The sequence below is a fragment of the Syzygium oleosum genome, unplaced genomic scaffold (genome assembly GCF_021117445.2).
Source record: "Syzygium oleosum isolate NSW1041296 unplaced genomic scaffold, Sole_v2.1 Sole_v2.31, whole genome shotgun sequence".
Taxonomy (NCBI): Eukaryota; Viridiplantae; Streptophyta; class Magnoliopsida; order Myrtales; family Myrtaceae; genus Syzygium; species Syzygium oleosum.
The window spans coordinates 2,348,820-2,374,366 of record NW_026607515.1 but is presented as its reverse complement, the minus strand read 5'-3'; the positions used below and the strand labels follow the sequence as shown (position 1 = coordinate 2,374,366).

Here is a 25,547-nt window from a genome sequence, read left to right as displayed (position 1 = left end):
TGTTTGGAGAAAATCTAACCGCTGCAACTTTTGGAATTATCATTCCTAAGAAAATCGTCTCACCAAATTTTATGAACGGTTGCAGATGTATAGCGTGTGTCGTCAAACACACGCATTACGACACGTGGCACTATAATTGCAGCAAAATGCAGCTAGAATATGGTTATAACTAGGCCAAACGAAGTATTGACTAACTATTAGCTCCATTATTTATTTATTTTTTTTCGGTTTATGAGCAGAAATGGCCTTTGCAGAAAAACAAAGAAAATGGTCAAGCATCCTCGAACCCCACCATCCAATTAACACGAAGAAATCATCACAACTTCACCAAATAAAGAGGGCAAAAGAACAAACAATTACCGACACTTTGTCTCTTTCTTGGTGACATTTGATCTAATCATTGCAATCATTGATATTTGCTATCGCTAAGTGGATGCATTTAAAGATTGGCCTATCATATGTGGCTTTGCCACGTGTCCCTGACGAAATCCTGACTTAATTTCCCAACGTGTGAATAGTTACGTAATCCCACTTTCAAATGATGACATATGTTTTACTTTACTCCCCATGTATCCGTACTTGTCCTTCAATTGGTCGAGGATGCCTCTCATGGTGAAAGCATTTGTTTTGTTCTAAAAGTATCAAATTTCCTCGATAAGCTGATCTGAGTTTGTTTCGCGAAGGATATAAGACTTAAAAGATATTTTCTTAAAAAAAATAACTCGTATATTTTTCAAAAATAAATGAAATAATTTTTTTTCGTTCACGAAAATATTTAAACATAAATTATTATTGATAATGAAAAAAAATTTCATTGACTAATTATTTCAAGAAATACAAACGATCATTTTCAGATAAAATGTTTTCCTAATCGTTTATTTTCCACGAAATAAATAGTGCCTAAAACTCAATATCGGAAATTGCAGAATTACATGTTCTTTTTGCTAAAGAAAAAACAATGGAACTCGATACTTGCTCTGCCGCTCCTACTTTTAGTTTTTACAACATGAAGTCTGTCAAATTTGGGAAACCCTACCCAATCTTGATTTTCTTCTTTTGAATCTTGAGTGATAACTGATGGATCAAGGTGCACGAAATCGTTCTCCAGAGGGATCATGATACAAAAAGTCCTTAAACTTTAGTCCAATGTGCAATTTGATCCCTGGACTTTTAACTTGTTCAATGTAGTCCCTGAACTTTAGCCTAATGTTCAATGTGGTCCTTGAACTTTTAACTTGTTTAATGTGTATTGGGAAAACCTCCTAATAGATTTTGAAATTGACAAAACTATCCATGAGTGTTTTGTAAGTCTGATAAATGTTTTGAAGTATTTTGATTTAGGAAGTTATTTTTGGAAGAGAAGCATATGACAATCTTGTTCAGATCGTGAAATTACTTCAAGATAAGAGATCCAGACTTTATACTTACTGCAAACGAAAAGGTTCATACATTATACTGCAGAGGAAAAGGTTCATACATTATACTTCAGAGGAAAAGGTTCAGACTTTACACTGCAGATGAAGAGGTTTAGACTTTATACTCAAAGAGGTTCAGACTTTGCACTAGAGATGATGAACTACGGACACAAGTTCAGAACGTAAGTCCAAAATGTAAAGTCCAGAACATGACTCAAGTTCAGAACGTAAAGTCCAGAACGTGACTCATATTCAAAATATATATAACGGCTAGTAATCTGGCTTGAATTTCACAATCTTAAAGATTGTTTTACAACGGTTTAATATGCAAAACATCTTGATTGATTAGCAATTAATCTCGAGACAAGCTATTTTCCAAGCAAAGAAGCTTTACTTATGGAAACCAAGACTTTGGTTGTATGGGCGACCAAATTCAGCGAGATTTAGATTTTGTCCCTCAACGGCTACGCAATCTTCATGATATAGTTATGTCCAACAGGTAGATTGGAAGACGATCCTCCAAAAACTGTCCAACGGCTAATTTGAAAGTGGAGGAGTATAAAAAGAGACCAACGTTCCGATGAGCAGAAGTAAGAGACGAGATCCAGAATCTAGAATTCCAAAGTCTGAGCGATCTTCAATCTTTATACTTGTCTTTCGTGAGTTTAAACGTGTAATCATTTGAGAGGCATAAGTGTGTGCTTAGGTGTGAGATAATGTGATCTATCGGCTTGGTATAAGCAGCACCAGCTTTGGGGAGAAGTACTTGGGTTTAAGCGGCACAACTTGCTGTAAGTTCTCATTGATTTGATTAGTGGAATCCAGCCAGTAGGCTGTCAGCGTGGGAGAGTGGACGTAGGCTTGATCTAAGCCGAACCACTATACGTCTTGTGTGCAATTTTTTTCATCCCTAAATCTCCTTTCATTTGCTTCATTGCACATGTACTTAATTGCCATTCAAAATCTGAACGTTGTTCAGACTTTGTCCTTGATCTTTTACTTCCGCTTTAAATTAATCAAGATTGTTTTAATATCACCTATACACCCCTTCTAGGTGATCCTTGCTAGCCACCTCAATGTGGATCCTAGACTTTTTGTACATGTTCAATGTAGTCCTTGAACTATATAAAAATGTTCATTGTAGTCCCTAGCCTTGAATTAATTAAAGGACTACATTGAGCATTTTCTTATTGTTTAGGGACTAAATTGAACATGTAGCAAAAGTTCAAGGATGACATTGAACAATTTAAAAGTTCAGGGATCACATTGCACATTGGGTCAAAGTTCAGGGACTACATTGAACAAATCAAAAGTTCAAGGACCACATTGCACATTAGACCAAAGTTTAGAGACTATTTGTGTCATTTTCCCCTCTCCAAAAGATTATGATTCCTACTTTATGTAATTTGGCGGGTCTCTATCATTCTTTTTTAGATTGTTAAAATCTTCCATTATATCACCAGAGACAACCACTCTGGAGTGTAATTACCTCTTATTATTTTGGAATCTTGCCTATTAGTACGGGACTTATGAGAGACTACCATGACGACCGGTCATGTAATTAGTTTAACAGAAGATCCAATCATTCAAAACCACAAGAAGAAGTGGTTATAAATGAACAGGAAGTAAGCTAAAGTTGCTTGTTCTTAGTTGGAATAATGATACAAACAGTCCCTGAACTTTGACCCAATGTGCAATTTGGTCCATGAACTTTTAATTTGTTCAATGTAGTCCCTGAACTTTAAGTTCATGTTCAATATGGTCCCTAAACTTTTAATTTGTTCGATGTCATCCCTGAACTTTTGGTACATGTTCAATTCAGTCCCTGAACTATGTGAAAATGTTCAATGTAGTCCCTGAACTTGAATTAATGGAAAGGACTGCATTGAACATTTTCATATAGTTTAGGGACTGAATTGAACATGTACCAAAAGTTCAGGGATGACATTGAACAAATTAAAAGTTCAGGGACCATATTGCACATTAGATTAAAGTTTAGGGACTACATTGAACAAATTAAAAGTTCAGGGACCAAAATGCACATTGGGCTAAATTCAAAGACTATTTGTGTCATTTCCTCTTCTTAGTTTTATTGTCAGCCCCTCACTGGCAAAAGGGGATTGACGTAGGAAAAGCTACTTTACAAGTCTGCGCAGTGTAATGCACTAACGCAAAGCTTTCCCAAAAACAAAGCACGTTTTACAAGTGACACATTTGTCAAATATGAGGAATCGACGCGAAGTGATTGCTGAGGAAAAAGAATCAGAAAGTCGTTTGTGGCCTGCTTTAGAAACTCTTGCATCGAAAACGTGGATAAAAATAACAGGTGACGTGATGTTGATTCCATGTATGAGAGCTCAGATGACCAGATGTTCATACTTACAAACCACTAATACATACTATACACCCATATAGACATAACCGTGTACGCATGACATTAACTCATCACAACTCACAAACCAATCAGCTGCTGAAAAAAGTTCCAGCGACAAACCAGGAAAGTCGACGCACAGTGATATACTATTGGCATTGCCATTTATTCACACGTCTATGTTCTAAACTCACTCCCACAACAACATAGCTTTCCTATTTCCGAAGTGACTGCGTGAACGACTTCATTCTTGTCATGGATAATTCCACAGGCCTTCTGCATCGAGATATTCTGGTGATTCCTGCGGCAGCGGTGGGCTCACGAGCAGCCCCTCCGCCATGTCGGCCAACAGGTTCGGCATGTTCAAAATGGCGTCCTCGTCGATGAATTCTTGCCCTGAAGCTGCCATGCACGCATTCGAGTCCACCTCAAGATCCCGCCTCGGGAGCCTTGAAGCCGCCGCTCTTGACGCGGCAGCGCGTATGTCGGTTGGCGACGTGGAAGGCGGAATGGGGTATGTGAGGGCCGAGCTCGGGAAGTTCAGGAGGGCACCAGGGCCTTTCAGGGCAAGGGCTGCAACGTCATATGCAGCGGCGGCCATCTCTGCGGTCGGGTAAGTGCCAAGCCAAATGCGCTTGACTTTACGCGGCTCTCGTATCTCGGACACCCATTTCCTGCCACGAGACCGAATTCCGCGATGCTCCGGGTGTCTCCTGGAGACCGGACGATGATCGATGGGCGACCCGGAAGCGTCAGGCGGTGGGGAGTGCTGATCCATGGTAACAGCAGTGGGAGAGGCGCGTGGGGAATGTTCCGGTGTGCGAAGAGCAGACTCGAGAGGGTGAGGTGGTGGAAGAAGCATCATAGGGTGGAGTTTTTGGTTGGTTTAGCCAAGATAAGAAGGCTGATCGGCCATTTATCTAATACGACCACAAACACATGGACAAACATGATGTTGTTAAATCCTAGCAATATATAATATGATGTCGAGGACATATTGTGTAAATAAATGAAAGGGTTCCTAGGAAAATGGTGGTAGGGTTTTGTGATGTTGGCTAATAAGAACACAAATATATCTATAAACTAAAGATAGGGGAAACGAGGGAACTCGGAGGAGCGCGAACGTGGCTAAAATTGATATATATGAAGGGACATTATTGTAAGTTAATTATGTTGGTTTGGCAAATGTGGATGTATTGCTGCTGTTCATGGATTAGTTGCTGTGCCTACAAATATGCAGACGTACGTACTTGAACTGAGATATAGCAGTAAGCCGTTTTTTCGTCGTTCTTTTTAGATTTTCCCCGATTTAGTTCGTCCTCATTCCAGAAATGCCATAAGCCAGTGATAAATTAATCAACTTAAAATCAATGAATACACTTGCTTTGCTCACCAAGGAAACAAACAATCTATATCAATGAAAAGTATTTGATAATTTAAACCGACTTTTACGCACATCAAAGGCATCCCATCAATCGAGTTGGAACCGGATGGAAGATTTCATGCGTCTGTTGATTGAAAGACGTAATGCTTTACTTGTTTCATTTCTCGGTTCCATCTCTCATATTCCTTATATTCAGTATAAATCATATCGGGTTTGATTAGATTAGATTAGATATGGCAGGAAGCGGATCTCGGGTTGAGCTAAGTTGAAGTAATCTAGCTTGGTACAAGAGGGCAAATAGATGCAGATTCGCATACAAGAGAGGGATCGACATTTTTAGTCCATTTCAGGGTGCAAAACGGCAATTTCACAAAGAATTTAAATATGACATGAAACTCCGTTGTAGGGTTAGATTATTCACCAGCTATGACTCGGAGTAAGTGGTCCAAGTGTGAGAATTTTGCACGTATAAGTAATGTATAGAATCAAACATGTCTCGTTCGAGGGGCGGTGATTATTATGTTGGTGCCAAACGACTACGAAGATAAAAAGTGAAAAAACATTAATTAGATATCGTTCCAATCCAAAACTGGAAACTGGGGCTGGGCATTCACCCATCTTTTCTTTTGGAGCCAAAAAGAAAGCCAAAGATCAGATTTTTGTGATTAGTCCTTGTGCCCAAAGAGATGAGTCGTTTTTTAGGTCCTAGAATGTCGGCTGAAGCATAACATCCGGCGAATGTTTTTGTAGGTTTGATTGATCACTAGGAAGGGACGTTTGTTGAATATATGGTGCATCTTTACCCGGGTTTGAAACTTTTATGACATAACAAGATTCTATAACTTTCATCTTTTGGTACTTGACAGATTTGCATGTCACTTCCTCGATTATGTGTTAGCTCTAGTAGCTAATATGTATAAGCCAAAGATTGGGACAGATTAATATCATGTTGCATGATTCTGTGTTATGCAAAACATTTTCCTAGTGAGAGAAAACGTATTCAGCAGAACTTAACCTATGCGTACAGTTCGCTAGATTAATTAGTAGGGCAATTGCACTAACATCTTAAAAACATAGAGGACTACCACACCCGATTGAGAATTAATTGTATATTTAAACAGTCTCCTAAACTCTTTTGCTAGGAAATATTAACTTGACGAAACGATGCCCATTCAATCGGATTTTTAAAATTCAATTTTTGTCAATATGAGGTAGATATAGTGAGAAAATACCATCCATTGCGCTATACCTTATGTAAACATGGAAAGACAGACGAGAAATGCTGATTATGGAAGTGAAAGTGGGCTTAACCTGAAAGCAAATTAGGTGAATTAGCATATAATTACAAGATTAACCTCTCTGCAAGAATTTAGTTGTGTTTCACGTTTGAAGGACACAAGAACATGATGCCATGATTTTATCTTTTCCTTTATAAAGATATGATGGCATTGATATAATATTTTATTTATATAATCCATCAGGCATAGCATCATAAACAAAAATATCCTGCATCTAAATATTTAACCATCAATTTGCACTTATTTAAGTGCCAAAATTTTTATCTCGTATTTGTAAGTACTAAAACTTGCAACATTAATGCACTTTTAACTTCAGAGAAATCGACACCTCATCATTGAGCATGTTCAATGGTACAATTAGGTACCGCATGATAACCATTCTGGTTCTGTCCAGAACTAGTTTTTTGTTCCCAGAATCAGTTTTGGACCAAAAATCCGTTTATTAACGCAATTTCATTTTTCTATTTCTGGGACAAGTTTTTGTTCTAGAACCGATTCTGAATCAGAAATCAGAACAAAAAAAAAGTTGGTTTTCTATTTCTAGACCAAAAATGAGAATCATTTCTGAGAGAACTCTTTCTTTAAAACACATGTTCATCTGGAAGTCACGATCTTTGAGGTGGGAAAAAAAAGCAAAAAATCAAAAATTTCAAAACTTCACATAATGGTTTAAAATCTGTGCCTACCCACTTTGAACGAAATTTAAATTTTTTTAGGTGCCACAAAAATAAAAAAAAGTCAAAAAATCAAAAATTTCAAAATTTCACAAAATGGCTTAGAATACCTATGGCCACCCACTTTGAGCGAAATTTAATTTTTTTTAGATGCCAAAAAAAAATAATAATCAAAAAATCTAAAATTTAAAAACTTCACAGAATGTCTTAGAATACATGTGGCCACTCAATTTCAGCGAAATTTAATTTTTTTTAGATACCGAAAAAAATAAAAAAAAAAGCAAAAAATAAAAAATAAAAAATTTCACAGAATGGCTTAGAATACATGTGGCCATCCACTTTGAGAGAAATTTTAATTTTTTTATGTGTCGAAAAAAATAAAAAAATCAAAAATTTCAAAACTTTAAAGAATGACTTCGAATACCTGTGGCAACCCACTTTGAGCGAAATTTAATTTTTTTTAGATGCCAAAAAAATAAAAATAAGCAAAAAAGAAAAAATTTCAAAACTTCACAGAATGGCTTAAAATACCTGTGGCCACCCACTTTGAGAGAAATTTTATTTTTTAGGTGCCTAAAAAAATAAAAAATAAAAAGCAAAAAATTTTAAATTTTAAAACTTCACATAATGGCTTAGAATACCTGTGGCCATCCACTTTGAGCAAAATTTAAATTTTTTTAGGTGCTGAAAAAAATAAAAAAATAAAAAATTTCAAAAATTCACAGAATTGCTTAGAATACACCTATGGCCATCCACTTTGAGCGAAATTTAATTTTTTTAGGTGCCGAAAAAAATAAAAATAAGCAAAAAAGCAAAAATTTCAAAACTTCACAGAATGGCTTAGAATACCTGTGACCACCAATTTTGAATGAAATTTTATTTTTTTTAGGTGCCGAAAAAAAGAAAAAAATCAAAAATTTCAAAACTTCACAGAATGGCTTAGAATACATGTGGCCATCCACTTTGAGTGAAATTTAATTTTTTTTAAGTGCCGAAAAATATTTAAAAATCAAAAATACCATTTGGGCACCTAAAAAAATTAAATTGCACTCAAAGTGGGTGGTTAGAGGCATTCTAAGTCATTCTGTGAAGTTTTAAAATTTTTTATTTTTTTATGTTTTTATTTTTTTTTCGGCACCTAAAAAAATTTAAATTTCACTCAAAGTGGGTGGCCATAGGTATTTTAAGCTATTCTGTGAAGTTTTGAAATTTTTGAGTTTTTGAATTTTTTTAGGCACCTTAAAAAATTTAAATTTCACTCAAAGTGGGTGGCCACATGTATTCTAAACTATTCTGTGAATTTTTAAAATTTTTGGAATTTTTGATTTTTTTATTTTTTTTGGGCACTTAAAAATATTTAAGTTTCACTAAAAGTGGGTGGCCACAGGTATTTTAAGTCATTTTATGAAGTTTTGAATTTTTTGATTTTTTGATTTTTTTTGAAAAAATTCAACAAATTTCCTATTTTCTAGAAAAATCTGAATTTTTTTTTATTTTTTGGAAATTGTGATGAATTTTTCTAGAATTTTTCAATTTTTTTGGATTTTTTGAATTTTTTTGAGATTTTTAGGAATTTTTTGGATTTTCTAATTATTTTTATTCCATTTTTAAAAAAAATGGATTTTTTTTCCTGGAAATAGAATTTTGTGTTGTTTATCAAACGAGTTTTTATTTTAGGAAATAGAAATTTTGTACTGTTATCAAACGGGTTTCTGTTCCAGAAATAGAAACTTTTTGTTGTTATCAAACGGATTTCTTTTCTCAGAAACTCATCCTGGAACCAGAAATAGAAAAATCTATTTCTGTTTCAGGAACTCATTCCGGAACAGAATGGTTATCATTCGCTACCTTAGCTTCTCCCCCATTTTTTTTTTCATTTTCTTCTCTCCTTATTTTCTGTCTTTCCTTGTTTTCCTATTTTGCCTCCCTCAAAACACACTCTCTCTTCTCTTTCTTTCTCTCCTTCAGAATTCTTACCTGCCTTCAGAGCTTTATGATCTATTATGGCAGACAAAAGTCATGGTCATGATGGTTATACTTTTTTTTTTCCTCAAAAAGGCTATGAGTGTAGTCGGACAGGACTCTGCCAAGGTTGTTCTAGATTTCTTGCCTTCTTTTCTGCTCCTTGGTTCCTTGAATGAAATAGCTATTATTATGGTGCCCAAAATTCCAAATCCTTCAAAGATGACTGATTATAGACCCATTTGGTGCTGTAATGTGGTTTCTGAAGATACTTTCTCCAAAATTAAAGGGGTCGCTTCCCTCTTTTATCAGTCCAAGTCAGAGTGAACCCATTGAAATTAGAAGAAAGCTGATAACATACTTCTTTCTCATGAAATTGTCCAACATAATCATGGGAAAACTACCTCAGCCAGTTGTTTCATTAAACCTGATATCATGAAAACTACCTCAGCTAGTTGTTCACTGATTTCATTGTGAATATATCGCATGCTGTTGACATCCCTCCTGTGTATGTGAGTTGGGTTGAGGGTTGCATTACTAATTCTAGCTGCAGTAGGTTACTCATCTATCTTTTGCTAATGACTTGTTTATCTTTTTGGATGGGAAGCCTGAAGGGATTAGTGAAGTATCGAGGCTATTTTAATCAGTTTTACTGCATGTTGGGCCTCAATTAAATTCAATGAAGACGGAGATCTTTACTGCAGGCCTTTCTGGAGATGCACTTCTCAGCTTATCTGGATTAAAGCATGGCACTCTTCCAGTTGACAGGAGTTTAAGGATGTTTGTTGTTCAAGCAAGTCAGATTCAAGTTGTCCATGTGAGTTACTTCTCCCTCTACGTTTGTTGTTAAAAGATAAACAGGCTGTATTTCAAACAAGTCACCATGAGGACATTGATTGATGTGCAAAGGTAAGGAGTCTAAGGACGTAGTTAAAATGTCAAACGAAGCGAGACACATCTTCATTCTCTTTGTAATTAGTTCCCCTTTAGTTTGCTTTTCTTTTATATTTCCAATCATTAGGAGAATAAAGGTCCTATTTTGCTTAATGCAGTTAATCTAGGAAGAGCTGATTGCACCTTTGTTTTGCTTCTGCTTTTCTCTCGGTTTCTTTTTTGGATTCAAAGTAGATAAGAAGTAGAGAAAAGTCCTTCCCCTAAAAGATTTTTCTTTGTTTTTTTTTTTTGAAGGGCTGTAGAGTTGTTATTCTAAGTCGGCCTGTCTACTTGCTGGTTTGAAACAAGTTCATTCCGGAAGCTTGCTCTTTGATTGGGATACTTTCCATTTCATCATGGTGAATGTTGATGTTTTGCCAGGTCTTGGGTTGTAAAGTGTGAAAGTTCAGGTTGCATGGGAGACTAGTGGTTCCAACATTGTAAATTTTCATCTGATAGGAAACCTATTGATGATCCTTGGTATTTGCAAGAACCACTTTACCTTAGATGGAAACAATGGGACTGCCGGAGTGATTGTCGATATGAATGTATACTTGTGAGAGAAGAGGAAAGACAGAAACTCGGTGACAAACCGGTCAAATATTATGGCAAATGGCTGTTCAATTGTGTATGGATTTCAAGTTTCCACAGTTAATTTGATTTCCAGCATTATCAAATCTATGATGTGTGTATCAGATCATCTTTGATAGCATATATGCTCAACATGCATCTAAACTGCTTAGCTTCCATCATCAGGAACCTGTCTCCATTGCTTTTTCTCCACTCAATCTTGCAATGCATTTTCATGGGTGGCTATTCTTTTCCGTTCTTTTGTACTACAAGTTTCCCCTGAGACCAGATAAGAGAACTTACTATGAATATACAAGCTTGTGGCATGTCTACAGAATCTTGTCCATGAATTCCTGGTTCTGGAGTGCTGTATCTCACAGTCGGTAAGCATTGACAAACATATGCTTTTCATTTTGGTCAAGTTTTGTATCATCGAGTGCCACCTCTCGGATCATGATTTTAGATTCTGCCTTAATGAGTAGAAAATTGGCTGATAAACTTCCTGTACAAAATAAGAGTGTTGACACCTATTTTTAATTTGCCCAAAATTAATTGCACAAAATTTAGGAATTAATTTTCTTTAATTCCTAAAACAAAAAAATATTTCTATTTAAATGCATTGCATATAGACATTAGGCATATGTGAATTAATAGGGCCTATTAGAGCATATTTTCTTAAATTTTAAACAAAAATTTAAAAAAAAAAAAAAAAAAAAAAATCGAGTCGGGCCGGGTCGGAGCTGGGCCGACCCGGCCCATTTTTTTTTTCCTTTTTTTCCCCGGGCCCGGCCCCTTTTCCTTTTTCTTTTTTTCCTTTCGCGCGGGCCCAGCCCACTTCCTTTTCTTTTTTCTCTCCCCTCCCGCGGCCGGGCCCACCCGGCTAGCCTTCCTTTCCTTCTCTTCCCCGCGCTCGGCCGCTCTCCCGCCCCTGTTCTCCCCTGCTCGCGACGGAAGCGTGACGCACGGTGGCGCCGCTTCTCGCCGTCGCTGTCTGGCCAGAGGAGAGCCGGATGAGCACGCCGACGGGACTGGCATTAATGGCCAGTCCCGTCCTCCCCATTTCCTCTCTCCCTTATCCCCTCCTCCCTCTCGGTTCTCTGCACCCTCTCGGCACCGACCCCCCCTGCTCTGCTCTGCACCGGCCTGCAATGGTCACGAAAGTCGTGGCGTGGCGTAGGTCGGTGCAGGCCGTCGTCACGCCGACGCAGAGAGGCAGAGAGACACGTCGTCGTAGGCTATGAAAGACAGAAAGAGAGAGAGAGAGGCGGTCGGCCATTTTTGAGAAAAATACAGAGGGAACGTGAGAGCGTGAGCCGGGAGAGACAGGAAGCCTCCGGGCAGCCACACCGCGCCTCACCTATCCATCCGTCGCCGAGCCGACGGCGGCGACAGAGAGAGAGAGAGCGGGTCGGCCATTTTTGGAGAAAACGGAGAGAGTCCGAGAGGCCGAGAGAATCGAGAGACACACGAGAAGAGAGAGGAGCCTCGGAGGGTCTTGCAGTCCCACCGGCCTCGTCGTCACCGCAAGCCGACCGGCGACCCCGGCATGCAGCCCGGCCGGCCATTTTGGAAAAAAATATAGAGAGAAACCGAGAGAGAGAGAACACAGAGAGAATAGAGAGAGAGAGGAAACCGAGGCCACGCCGGAGCTAAAGAAGAACCAGCAGCGGTCGTCGACGCCGCCAGACCTGCCGGAGGCCATCCAGACGCGCCGTCGACCGGTGAGCCCCCCTCGGCCGAGAAGCCTCCCCGTTTTCCCCTCGTTTTTTGCCTCGGTTTGGCCGGACTCACGCCGCCGCTTGGCTGAATCCCGCCCATACCGACGCTTGGTCCCGGCCCCTCGCTCACCGCTTTGAAGCGAACCCAAGCCGCTGGAGCCGACCGGATCGCGGAGGAGGCCGGAATCCCCGTTTTTCCACGCGCCCGCCAAGCGTTCGACGAAATGCCTCAACCACGCCGGTTTTTGTTCCATCGCCGGCCGGCGAACGGTGGTCCGACGGCGGTTCAGGTGAGTGGCACGGCCAGAGGCGGTCCTGGTCGGGCGACTAGGGGGCGGCACTCGCTGGGTCGGCCCGGGACGGCCAATTTTATCTACGGCGCCTCTCCCCATGGATCTGTTTGTTCGGGCCTCGGATTCGACCCGAATCAACAGATCCGACCCGGTCAACGCCCGAGCCGGATCCGTTGACTTGGTCGGTTCCTCGACCGACCCGGATATCAGCTCCGACCCGGTCAACGACCGGCCGATTCGTTGACCCGGCTCGCTCCGACCCGATCCGGATTGATAGCCCCGACCCGGTCAACGACCGGGTCGGATCCATTGACCTGGTCGGTTCCGACCCGATCCGATTGACCGATCCGACCGGGTCAACGCCCGGGTCGGATCCGTTGACCTGGTCGGTTCCGACCCGATCCGGATTGACCGATCCGACCCGGTCAACGCCGGTCGGATCCGTTGACCCGGTCGGCCCGACCCGATCCGCCCGAATCTGGTTAATATTATATTATTATTTTATTTTATTTTTAAAATTTTTTTTTTTTAAAAAAATTTATTTTTTTTTCTTTTTCTTTTCTTTTGTATTATTATTATTATTATTAATTTTTTTTATTATTTTTTTTATTTTTTTTTTTTCGAAAAAAAAAAAATTTTAAAACAAAAAAAAAAAAAAAAAAAATTTTAAAAATTTGTTTGATATATTCTAAGTGTTTAATTTATTGTAGCATTATTATGCATAATTTACCATGTTTAAATTAGATAAGCCTAGGATTGCGCGGTAATATTTTGCATGTTAGTTTTTATTACCGTTGTATTGTTATGCATGTTTTAATACAATTGTATGAGCTGTTGTGTTTTTGAATGTCATCTGACTTAGTTAAGGTTAGAACCTTAGGCTGCATGAATTGTTGTGTTCCTGACTGCTAATCGTTTCTGATTATGCACTCGCTTGATCACCTCACATGTTAGGAGAAAGGTCCTAAAATCAATCCAAATTGCCTGACAAATGTTTTCAGAAATGAACAGGGTAAAATGGTACCGAAAGGGCATTAGTTATCCAACTAGTGTAACCAAGTCCCCCGAACTCATTTAATCTCTGGTTCGTAGGAATAGGGTGATTCTCCCATCACCCTATTTGGGTTTCTAATCGACCCACCCCAAATCGATTAGTGGCGACTCCTTGATATAAACCACTTGCATGTTAAACACTTAAACCCTAAGTCGCGATATGGTATGGGCTTGGGAGAGCCCGAGTTAAGTCCCGAACCTAGACTTAGCACGTACCAGGCGAGCCCCCCTTCTTTTTTTGCATGTCCGATAAAAAAGGGCTCGGGAGTTCGGTCGCGACAGACTGGCACTCCGCTGGGGATTTGTTTTTTTTAAAGTGGACTTAGGCCAAAAAAATTTTACCTTGTTCAAAATGATTTTTGTTTGGCAAAGAAGGACTCCGTGTATGAACCCGACATTAAGGTGTTATTTGTTCTTGCGGGTTCGATTGATTGTTTATAATTTGTTGTGCATGCTTTAATGATTTAGCACTACACCGTTGCACACACAACCACGCCGCGACCCGGGCCGCGATAGGGCATGTTAGGATGGTGTTAAGAAAGATACGACCTCGAACGCGAGCCCGCGATGTAGAGGTTGCCTTTCTTTTCCCCGAAATTTATTTCTAAAAATCGTAAAGAAGTATCTTTAGCCGCTATTCGCGTGACTATAAGATATTCCTTTCGATTTGGCCGAGGTTAAAAGGACTTGACACCAACGCGAGGCTGCGACGGTCAGGCACCCTTTTAATTTCATTTTGCTGAGCCAGTCTAGATAGAAATCGAACCTCACTCCTCATGTGCATGTTGTTGCGATTGCCATGGTTCAAGGAAAGGTATATATATTCTATCCCTTCTCATTTTTTATATATACGGCCTACTTATTCAATTGATTTGTTACTGTTAGGTCACCCGTTGATTGCAGTCTATATACCAGGGATACGCTTACTGCGGAGCTTGTCCGTAAAAATAAGCGCCTCCGAGAGACCGTGATTTCCCCATCGTTTATAAAATGAGCATCCGGGAATGGCATCCTTTTGTTAAAAGCCTCTGTCTTTTATATTTCCTAGTAATTATGTTCAGGGATTTTGGTTATCTCCTGTAAAAATGTTTATGGGTTGTACAAATGTTAATATAACTCGGGCCGTTTTTTATGCTTTAAATAAAATTTTTTGCCCCTTGATGACACCATCGCGGCCTTCGGCCCAACTGGTATCCGGGGATGTAGCGTCATGGTCCGAGGCGACCGGGTTCGAACCCCGGGACGCCGCCCGTAATGTTAATATTAATAAAAACCTTTTTTGCTTATTTTTTTCTTTGCAAATAAAGAAAATATGCAATAATAATATGAATAAGTCATAGAATGATTCTTTATTGGGCATTATACTCATTCATATACGCGTTTTCGCAGGTAGTTACAAAAAATGGCCGAAGAAAACGTCCGTTTCAATAACATGGAAACCGAAATGAAGCAGTCTTCGCCTTTCTTCAACAACTCTCAAAACAAGTGGAACATCTATCACCCGCTTAGACCAACTCACCTTGACTCCGCTTTGCTATCCAAGACCAGGGATGATAATTCAAATGGAGCCATCCAGTGGTCAACCAGAAGGGTAAAGATGTTATAGTTGACAATGTCCACGAGTCCCCTTATCCTAAGGAATTGAGCACCCTATGCCCAAAGTTCATGCAACATGAACAATACAAACCCAGTATCCCTCCATCACAAAAGCGAAACAACCGGAGACAATTCACTCCCCTCCCAGGACCTCCATCTCAGATGCTGGCAATACTCCGGAAGAAAAGGCTGCTCTCCACTGAACCAAAGCGACCTAATCCTGAGAGCTTTTCAAACTACAATCCGTCTAAAAAATGTGATTATCACATGGGCGAGGTGGGACATTCAACTGATGGGTGTTATACTCTTAAGCACCGAATTCAAAACCTGCTGGATACCAAGACTTTCTCATTCGAGACCGGTGAAGGGAATGGGCGCAAGCCCGCTTGAGTAGAATTTCTCTCCTCTCTTCTGCATGAATCCCTGGAAAATGGGCTATCCTTGTATTTTGCTTTTTGTCGTCATTTCTGCTGGAGGAAATGTCTTTTTGAACTCTCCCTCTTTTGAGGTTGTAAATCCATGTTTTGTAAATAAATAATGTTTTGAGGGCATGAGGTAGTATACCAAACCGGCCCGTTGATGATATCCAGCCACGAAAAGGAAAGTGTTCTGAGGCCCGGGCTTCCTCATGTTTCCTCGTTTCTAAGCTTTTGAAAATAAAACAAACGTTTTATCATTTTTCAAAAGGGCAAAAAGAATAGTGATGGAAAAGCATGCATACCCATAGCCCTCGTTTGTTTTTCTAACTCGCTCACTTCGTGTCTCGTAGCATACTCCTTTTGATTTGTTATTACAAAGGGACATTTGAAAATGACACAAACCGAAGAGCACATCGACCCTAATGATGCTAGCGGACCAACTCATCCGATAGAGAAACCGAGCGAAGATCATCCAATCTTCAAATGAAACATGGGGCAAATCTCACTACTACCAAGAGGGTGATATCAACCCTGTAAAGTCAAAGAGAATGTTGACCATTCCTTGACCCCATGATGAGCGAAACATCATTTCGTACGAGAGCCTGGCGATCAAAAAAGATTATCCCTTTGAAAGAAAAAGGTATGTCTTATTCCTTAACAAATTTTGGAAATGACATTCCTTCCCTTTTCTTTTGCAGATAATGAACTGGGGAACATGCTAGACTCTGACGTGCTAGCGAGCCGGATAGAGCACCAATGTCGGGACCTCTCGAATGAAACATGACGAAGAAGTGCTTAATTAGGAGAGTAGACTAGGGGGCACGCAATCTCCCAGTCCATAAAAAAGGGTGTATTTCGTTCCTAAAGTTCATCCACTTTAGCATAGAAATGACATATCTTTTCCTTTTATGTAGGACAAATTTGAGTAAAGATCCTGTGCAAGCAGCTGGAAAAGACTTCGCACATGACAAAATGACTTCAAGGCAGATCCTGACAACCACAGAAGTATCGATGGTAGTCATGCCCATGTTCGTCAAAGACCTTTAAAGTAGAGATTAGCTTTGCTGCGAAGATCCCCATGCAAGCAATTGCACATGCCTGTGCAATCAGGAATCGGAGCATTCACGAGAAACTCCTCAACATGTTGGAATCGCATTGACATAGCATCCGCTGACAAAAGAACCCTCTATTCGGGAGCACCCCTAATTATAGAGGATCTCATTCGAACTTCATGACCAAGAATATGGAGGAGCAGACTGAGACAGAGAAGGCTGAACAAAGTAAAGAGGAGAAAAGACTCTGCTAGCTTTGAAGGCAAAATGGAAGAAGGGTAATTTGTATCGTTCTCAATTTACCCTCAATTATCTCATTTCTAACATAAGCTCATGTTTTTGTCAGAAGAGAATTATCAACATCTGAGAAAACTCAAGGAGTTGTCAGTTTGATCTCAAATGAAGGGAATCACGAAGGGTAATGTTGTATCGTTCCCAATTCCTGTCCCCTAAAGAGCCATTCATTAACACGGCCTTTCTTATTGCCTGGCAGGTTTGTTTCGCCGCCATTGCAGCATAGGTAAGTATCTCTGTCCCTTAAAACTCTTCTTTAAGAGTTGAAAGAAACAAAAGAAGGAGGAAACATGTTAAAGCAAATAAATGCTTAACCTTCCCCCAAGTGTATTGCATATCTTTTGGAAAGAATTTCGCATGGTAATTTTACCTGTTTAATTCACCAATTCCCTGTGAAAATCTGGACAATTCGACGAATGGTGTCGAACTGCTCCGATGTATTGAACGAGGTGTCTCAGAATGATGAGAGGCAATCCTTAGTCTATACACATTCTCACGTACCAAACCCATGTAAGATGAGCGAAAAGGTTCCACTTCTACAAGGTAAAGGGGTTTCTCGCATAAGGTACGGTAGCCAAAATGACGAGAGGCGCTTCATTTCTCCGCCCCATACACTACCATTAATCCTTTGCTAGACCATTTGAGCCCATACACTTGGAGGTTCCTTTCAAATTACCCTCAAAGAACCACCCCACATTGGGGCAAACTTTGAGGTAAATCAAAGATCAAAGGGAGAATTCAAATTCGGAAGGAGCAAGAAGAGCGTCCCTCCTTTTCGATCACCGCCCCTGTGTCTTCGGCCTCGTCGTTTTCACGGATCCGGTGGTCCTCGACAGAGTCTTCCAAGACAAGCACGTCATCGACGGCCGGACAGTTGAGGCTAAGAGGGCTTTGTCAAGAGAGGAGCAGCAAACTAAAGCCTGTCCAAAATGCCAATATCTTATTGATAACAGTGATGTTTTCACCTAGGAATTGAGCAAGACAAGAAAGATGAGGAGTTTGTAATATCTAAAATTTTCTATGATCATCAGCTGCAACAGCTCTCACAAGGTGAAAAAGATGAATAGAAATTTTCTTGCTCTCACTTGCATTAATCTTTGAGTGTTTTTATTGCAGATGAACTCTCACAATAATTTAAGTGCCCTAGGATGACGAAGAGCGGTTCTTCTTCTATCCCATACACTTATATCCCTTGCTAGCCCAATTGAGCCAGCGATTTCATTTCGTACCAACCCAGTTGGTGATCATCCCCTACACCGGGGCAAGGCAAAAGTCACCACAGCTTGAACATCAGGGTCCAAAATACCGAATCAAGATGAAGACTCCAAGAGCCTAATAACATTATTCTGCTCAAGCTTGTTTAGGCTAGTCCTGACAACACCAAAAGAGCAAAGAATAAAATGCTGAAAACTAGGGGCATGAAAAAGCAAGTGTGCCTGGTAAAAGCAAGGCCAATGCCCATGAATAAAAAAACAAAGAAAAAGAAAAAGGAGAAGAAGAAAAACGATGAAAAGACGAATTCCCTAAGGGTTAAACTTGAGTTCTTCTTCGATACAAATTCCTACTTTAGGAACTCTGTCTTGACAAAGATCTGTCACAGAGATAGAATGGTATCCAGGAAAATGCTGGACGCAGAAGCTTCTCAAGAAAAAGTTGTCAAAGAAGCTAAAACAAGGGATTACCCAAGGAGTTTTCCAAAAGAGTCCCGACGGTGGAGAAAAAGGCTGGTGACAATGCCAAGATGATCACCAACTCTCACCCTTACACACATTTTTTAGCCTAACGATCCTTTCGTTTCTTAACCTGTGAACCGAGCCCACGTTACGTCCCTCAGGAAGTCTCTTCTGATTAGGGCACTTGATTTAACGTGGAATTTCAAATGTTTATAAACAACGCTCGAGGAAATCCGAGCAAGACTATTTCTATCTCGTTTTGCAGGGTTCTTGACTTGTAAACCCGGAGATAATTGCAGAATATTTTCTTTCATGGCCTTGACTCGGACAGTCTCCTTTGTTAAGCCATTGACCAAGCCTACATTACGACCCTGAAGAAGACCTCTCAGATTGGCAGCGTCGTACCGCTTGCGAGAAAACTCAGACCCTTGCGGATGTGATAGCGGTCAGATTGAGTGTTTTCGATGTTCCCGCATTAATGAACGGGACAAATAACCCTTTTCAACGAGAGCGAGTGGAAAGTCCTTTCTGACTGAGAATCCCTCGTTCAGCATCTTGAGAAGTCCACCTCCCGAGTGAATATTGTCTTGATTGACCCTCAGTGGATGTTTGGTGATGCAAACATGGCGAAACCATCATGCATGAACTTTCAAATACATTCCCGGGATAGACTAGCTTGTCTATCCTTGATGAATGCATGCATGTTTGCGCTAACCCTCTTTGACAGGTAAAATATCCTCAAAGACTCAAAGAACATATGACCTTTGGAGCGTCTCCAAAGATGTCATAGAAAATTTCTTCCGCTCCCCAAGTGGAATTGACACAGCATGCTTTTGCAGCTCAGAGTTCTAATCCCCAGTAATAGAACACGAAAATTCGGGCGTTGGAGAAGCCCTCATTGTCATTCCAAGAGAGATGCCCCGAAAAAGGTCGGTTATTCAGCAGATGATATATCAAACCTCCGGGTAAGAAATCCTAGGTATTTCATCAGATTTCTTTTCAAACTACCCAGAAGGTAAATTGGGTGTTTCTTTGAAAAAGAAAAGCATCTTGACTAGCTGGTCAAGATATTTCATACGATATTCAAGAATAGCCTCAGTTGTCTATTTCTCCGATGAATACGTATGTCTTTGCACAAAAAAACTTGTCTGACAGGAGACACGCCCTTAAGAGGCAGGAACGTACCCAGGTAAGTACATTTTACCCATGCCCGATTCCAGAAATCCATGTACCTACGATTGTTATGGTACCCTTTGAACATCGGATTGACCCCTTTGTTCACCCTCTGAACATCGGAGTGACCCCGTTGTTCACCAACTGAACATCGGATTGACCCCGTTGTTCACCCTCTGAACATCGGAGTGACCCCGTTGTTCACCAATTGAACATCGGGTTGACCCCGTTGTTCACCCTCTGAACATCGGATTGACCCCGTTGTTCACCCTCCTGAGCATGGGACTGACCCCCATGTTCACATCAAATCCTCGGGCGAGGACCCCCAGGTGCTCATCGTTTGAGCCTTTTCAAGCCCTGCTGGCGAGGACCCACCAGGCAAACCAACAAATCCTCTGCGAGGACCCCTGTGTGCTCATCGTTTGAGCCTTTTCAAGACCGCGCGAGGACCCACTGTGCAAACCGTCAAACCCTCGGGCGACGACCCCTGTGTACTTTGACAAACAAAATCCAATACCAAGGCGACCGAAGAAAGGTTCGGGTCCTAGATGCACCAAACAAAATCCAATCACCAAGGCGACCGAAGAAAGGTTCGGGTCCTAGACAGACGATTTCCCCAGTCAAGGCGACCGAAGAAAGGTTCGGGTCCTAGACAAAAACAATCCCCGTCAAGGCGACCGAAGAAAGGTTCGGGTCCTAGACAAACCATTTTTCCGTCAAGGCGACCGAAGATAGGTTCGGGTCCTCGACACACAATATCAACCATCTGGAATTATTCTACCCTTCGGCAAGGTAAGTAGCCCCAGGTATGTTTTTATTTGCTTTAGCACGCATCATCTTATCGCATCATAAAAAATGGGACTCCGGTCTCGCCAAAAATAACATTCATTGAACATGCATGGGCCAAATTTAGGTGCCATTTTATCTTTGAACGTAACATCTGCGAGCTCAATCTCTGCGAGCTCACCTTCAAAGAGGGGCAGCTGTTGACACCTATTTTTAATTTGCCCAAAATTAATTGCACAAAATTTAGGAATTAATTTTCTTTAATTCCTAAAACAAAAAAATATTTCTATTTAAATGCATTGCATATAGACATTAGGCATATGTGAATTAATAGGGCCTATTAGAGCATATTTTCTTAAATTTTAAACAAAAATTTAAAAAAAAAAAAAAAAAAAATCGAGTCGGGCCGGGTCGGAGCTGGCCCGACCCGGCCCATTTTTTTTTTCCTTTTTTTCCCCGGGCCCGGCCCCTTTTCCTTTTTCCTTTTTTCCTTTCGCGCGGGCCCAGCCCACTTCCTTTCTTTTTTCTCTCCCCTCTGCTGGGCCGGGCCCATTTGCCCAGCCTTTCCTTTCCTTCTCTTCCCCTGCGCCGGCCGCTCTCCTCGCCCTGTTCTCCCTCGTCGCGACGGAGCGTGACGCACGGCGCGCCGGCTTCGCCGTCGCTGCCTCGGCGAGGAGAGTCGGATGAGCACGCCGACGGGACCGTACATTATGGCCGGGCCCCGTCTCTCCCCATTTCCTCTCTCCCTTTATCCCCTCCTCCCTCTTGGTTCTCTGCACCCTCTCGGCACCGACCCCCCCTGCTCTGCTCTGCACCGGCCTGCAATGGTCACGAAAGTCGTGGCGTGGCGTAGGCCGGTGCAGGCCGTCGTCACGCCGACGCAGAGAGGCAGAGAGACACGTCGTCGTAGGCTATGAAAGACAGAAAGAGAGAGAGAGAGGCGGTCGGCCATTTTTGAGAAAAATACAGAGGGAACGTGAGAGCGTGAGCCGGGAGAGACAGGAAGCCTCCGGCAGCCACCGCGCCTCAGCCATCCATCCCCGTCGCCGAGCCGACGGCGGCGACAGAGAGAGAGAGAGCGGGTCGGCCATTTTTGGAGAAAAACGGAGAGAGAGTCCGAGAGAGGCCGGAGAGAATCAGAGAGACACACGAGAAGAGAGAGGAGCCTCGGAGGGTCTTGCAGGTCCCAGCCGGCCTCGTCGTCCACCTAGCAGCCGACCGGCGACCCCTGTGCGCGCCTCTGGCCTACGGCCATTTTGGAAAAAAATATAGAGAGAAACCGAGAGAGAGAGAACACGAGAGAGAATAGAGAGAGAGAGGAAACCGAGGCCACGCCGGAGCTAAAGAAGAAGGGCGGGTCGTCGACGCCGCCCGGACCGCACGGAGGCCATCCCGACGCAGCGCCGTCGGCCGCAGTGAGCCCCCTCGGCCGAGAAGCTCCCACTGTTTTCCACGTTTTTGCCTCGGTTTGGCCGGGACTCGCGCAGCCGTTTCGCTCGAATCCCGGCCCATACCGACGTCGGTCCGGTCCACTCGCTCACCGTCCTGAGGCAGGCGAACCCAAGCCGGAGCCGGCCAAGGATCGCCGGAGGAGGTCGGAATCCCCGTTTTCCACGCGCCCGCCAAGCGTTCGACGAAATGCCTCAACCACGCCGGTTTTGTTCCATCGCCGGCCGGCGCGGTGGTCCGACGGCGGTTCAGTGAGTGGCACGGCTGCAGGCGGTCACGGTCGGGCGGCCCAGGCGGCTAAGCATCGGCTGGGTCGGCCGTGCGGACGGCCAATTTTAGCCTCGCCGGCGCCCCCCTCCCCCCGGATCTGTTTGTTCGGGTCGGATTCGACCCGAATCAACAGATCCGACCCGGTCAACGCCCGGTCGGATCCGTTGACTCGGGTCGGTTCCGACCGACCTGGGATTATCAGCCCGACCGGTCAACGACCAGTGCGGATCCGTTCAACGACTAGGTCGGATCCGCTTGACCGGGCCTGCCCGACCCGATCCGGATTGATAGCCTCCCGACCGGGTCAACGACCGGTCGGATCCGTTTGACCCGGTCTGTTCCTAACCCGATCCGGATTGACCGATCCGATCGGGTCAATGCCCGGTCGGATCCGTTGACCTGGTTTGCTTCCGACCCGATCCGGATTGACCGATCCGACCCGGTCAACGCCGGGTCGGATCCGTTGACCCGGGTCGATTCCGACCCGGATCCGCCCGACCCGGGTCGATTCCGACCCGGATCCGCCCGACCCGGTTAATATTATATTATTATTTTATTTTATTTTTAAAATATTTTTTTAAAAAAAATTTAAAAATTTAAAAATTTTTTAAAACAAATTATTATTTTTTTTCTTTTTCTTTTCTTTTGTATTATTATTATTATTATTAATTTTTTTTTTTTTTTTTTTTTCGAAAAAAAAAAAATTTAAAAAAAAAAAAAAAATTTTAAAAATTTGTTTGATATATTCTAAGTGTTTAATTTATTGTAGCATTATTATGCATAATTTACCATGTTTAAATTAGATAAGCCTAGGATTGCGCGGTAATATTTTGCATGTTAGTTTTTATTACCGTTGTATTGTTATGCATGTTTTAATACAATTGCATGAGCTGTTGTGTTTTTGAATGTCATCTGACTTAGTTAAGGTTAGAACCTTAGGCTGCATGAATTGTTGTGTTCCTGACTGCTAATCGTTTCTGATTATGCACTCGCTTGATCACCTCACATGTTAGGAGAAATGTCCTAAAATCAATCCAAATTGCCTGACAAATGTTTTCAGAAATGAACAGGGTAAAATGGTACCGAAAGGGCATTAGTTATCCAACTAGTGTAACCAAGTCCCCGAACTCATTTAATCTCCGGTTCAGTAGGAATAGGGTGATTCTCCCATCACCCTATTTGGGTTTCTAATCGACCCACCCCAAATCGATTAGTGGCGACTCCTTGATATAAACCACTTGCATGTTAAACACTTAAACCCTAAGTCGCGATATGGTATGGGCTTGGGAGAGCCCGAGTTAAGTCCCGAACCTAGACTTAGCACGTACCAGGCGAGCCCCCCTTCTTTTTTTGCATGTCCGATAAAAAAGGGCTCGGGAGTTCGGTCGCGACAAAGAGCCCTAACTCTGTTTAGCCCATTCTTACTTGTATAATGTTCTAGGAAATAAGAAAAATGTCTTCACACTAGCCAAAATGCGTCAGTTACATTGACCACTACTCAGTACTGTTTGATTTCATCCTACTTCTTGACGTTCTTTTCATGTATTTACTTACAGAGATGTGGACTTCACAGAAAAGCTGGATTATTCATCTGCTGTTGCATTATTCAGGTTGTCTCTCATATTGTCAGTACTGAGGGCATTTAACGTTAGAGATGAGACTGCCAGGGTCATGGTTGCAGCTCCTCTTATTGCATTTGTGACCGCATATATCTTGCATCTCAACTTCTATAAGCTTGATTATGGTAAATACTTTCTAGTTTTTATTTAGTCAGTTCTCATTCCAGGCTCCAGCACCCATTGATTCTACAGTAGTTAAGAATGAATGCCCTTCAAGATTGTGTCAGCACTCCAATGTCTTGTAAATCCATGTTGTTCCATGATCCCGTATGTATTTGAATGCTTGCATGCCACGCTTAGATATCCTTATTATCAGACCTGTTCCACCCACAAGGGTTTTTTATCCTTGAAATATATACATTAATGCCTAGTGCAGTTTTAAGAAATTGCTCGACCAGGATTTATCGACATGAGGTCGGGAGTACTATGTGAATCTCTGATATGCAATAATCAGATGCTCATCTCTAACTTTTTCGGGGGGGCCAGTTTGCTTGCGAAAACTGAGGCCTTGTATATTTTATCTCCAGACCTGGATAAATAATAGCCAGGGGTCTTCACGAATGCTTTATGTGTTCGTCATTAAAGTTAGTGGTCATCATTGGCTAACTGGTAGACAACTCAAAATTGGCTTTGAAACTGTTTTATAATCGGCAACGCCAACCATATCAGAAAACATGTATCAAAATAGTTGCTGCAACTTCCAAAATGAAAAGACAAATGTGTGCATCAATCATTCCTACTGATCTACTTGGTCAAGTAATAGCTTGAATCCTAGTCTTCTTGATATTGCGAGACTGCTACTAGAAATGGTCTTAAAGATCACTCTATTGCAGGTCTGAACATGAAAGTGTGTGTAGTGATGGGCGTAGCACAGCTTCTTACATGAGTGGTAGGGGCTGGTGTCACACAGTATCCGTTGCGCTGGAAATTGTGGGTGGTGGTCATGGGAGGAGCCACAGCAATGCTGTTGGAGATACACGGCTTCTCACCTTACCAGGGATATGTATATGCTCATGCTCTTTGGCATGCCACTACCATTCCTTTGACATTTCTATGGTGGAGCTCCATGAGGGATGATGCTGAATTTAGGACATCGACGGGAAAAGAACATCACAAGTGCCATAACTTTTATACGATGCTCACTTGAGTGCCATAACTTTTTTTTTTATCACTTGACTGTCATAATTTATGTACGGCGCTCACTTAAGTGCCATAACTTTTTTTCCGATCATTTGAGTGCCATTCAACTTTTCAATTGATCACTTAAATGTCACAACTTTTTAAAAACATTCACCACAAGTGTTATGCCACGTTTGATTTCTGGCACTTGGGTGAACGTTTTTAAAAAAATTTGGCACTTAAGTGATCAATTCCAAGTTATGGCATTCAAGTGAACGTTTTTTTGGAAGTTATGGCACTTAAGTGGTCGCAAAAAAAGTTATAGCACTCAAGTGAGCGCCGTACAAAAGTTATGGTACATGTGGTGTCCTTATCCCAGACATCAACCCTCTTCAAGAAGAAGCAACAAATACTTTCACGGAAAAC

At 41.8% G+C, this 25,547-nt stretch overlaps 1 protein-coding gene across 1 annotated transcript in view; it reads left to right on the top strand.

Moving 5' to 3' along the window:
• The window catches only part of LOC115683113 (uncharacterized), a 30,694-nt gene extending 5,786 nt beyond the window's left edge, over positions 1 to 24,908 (top strand). Inside the window, exons 2-3 of the mRNA XM_056304140.1 lie at positions 23,940 to 24,127; positions 24,836 to 24,908. Of these exons, the coding sequence (XP_056160115.1) occupies positions 23,940 to 24,127; positions 24,836 to 24,888 (241 nt within the window). The 3' untranslated portion in view covers positions 24,889 to 24,908. The remainder of the gene's footprint in view (positions 1 to 23,939; positions 24,128 to 24,835) is intronic.
• Positions 24,909 to 25,547: the final 639 nt, after the last annotated feature.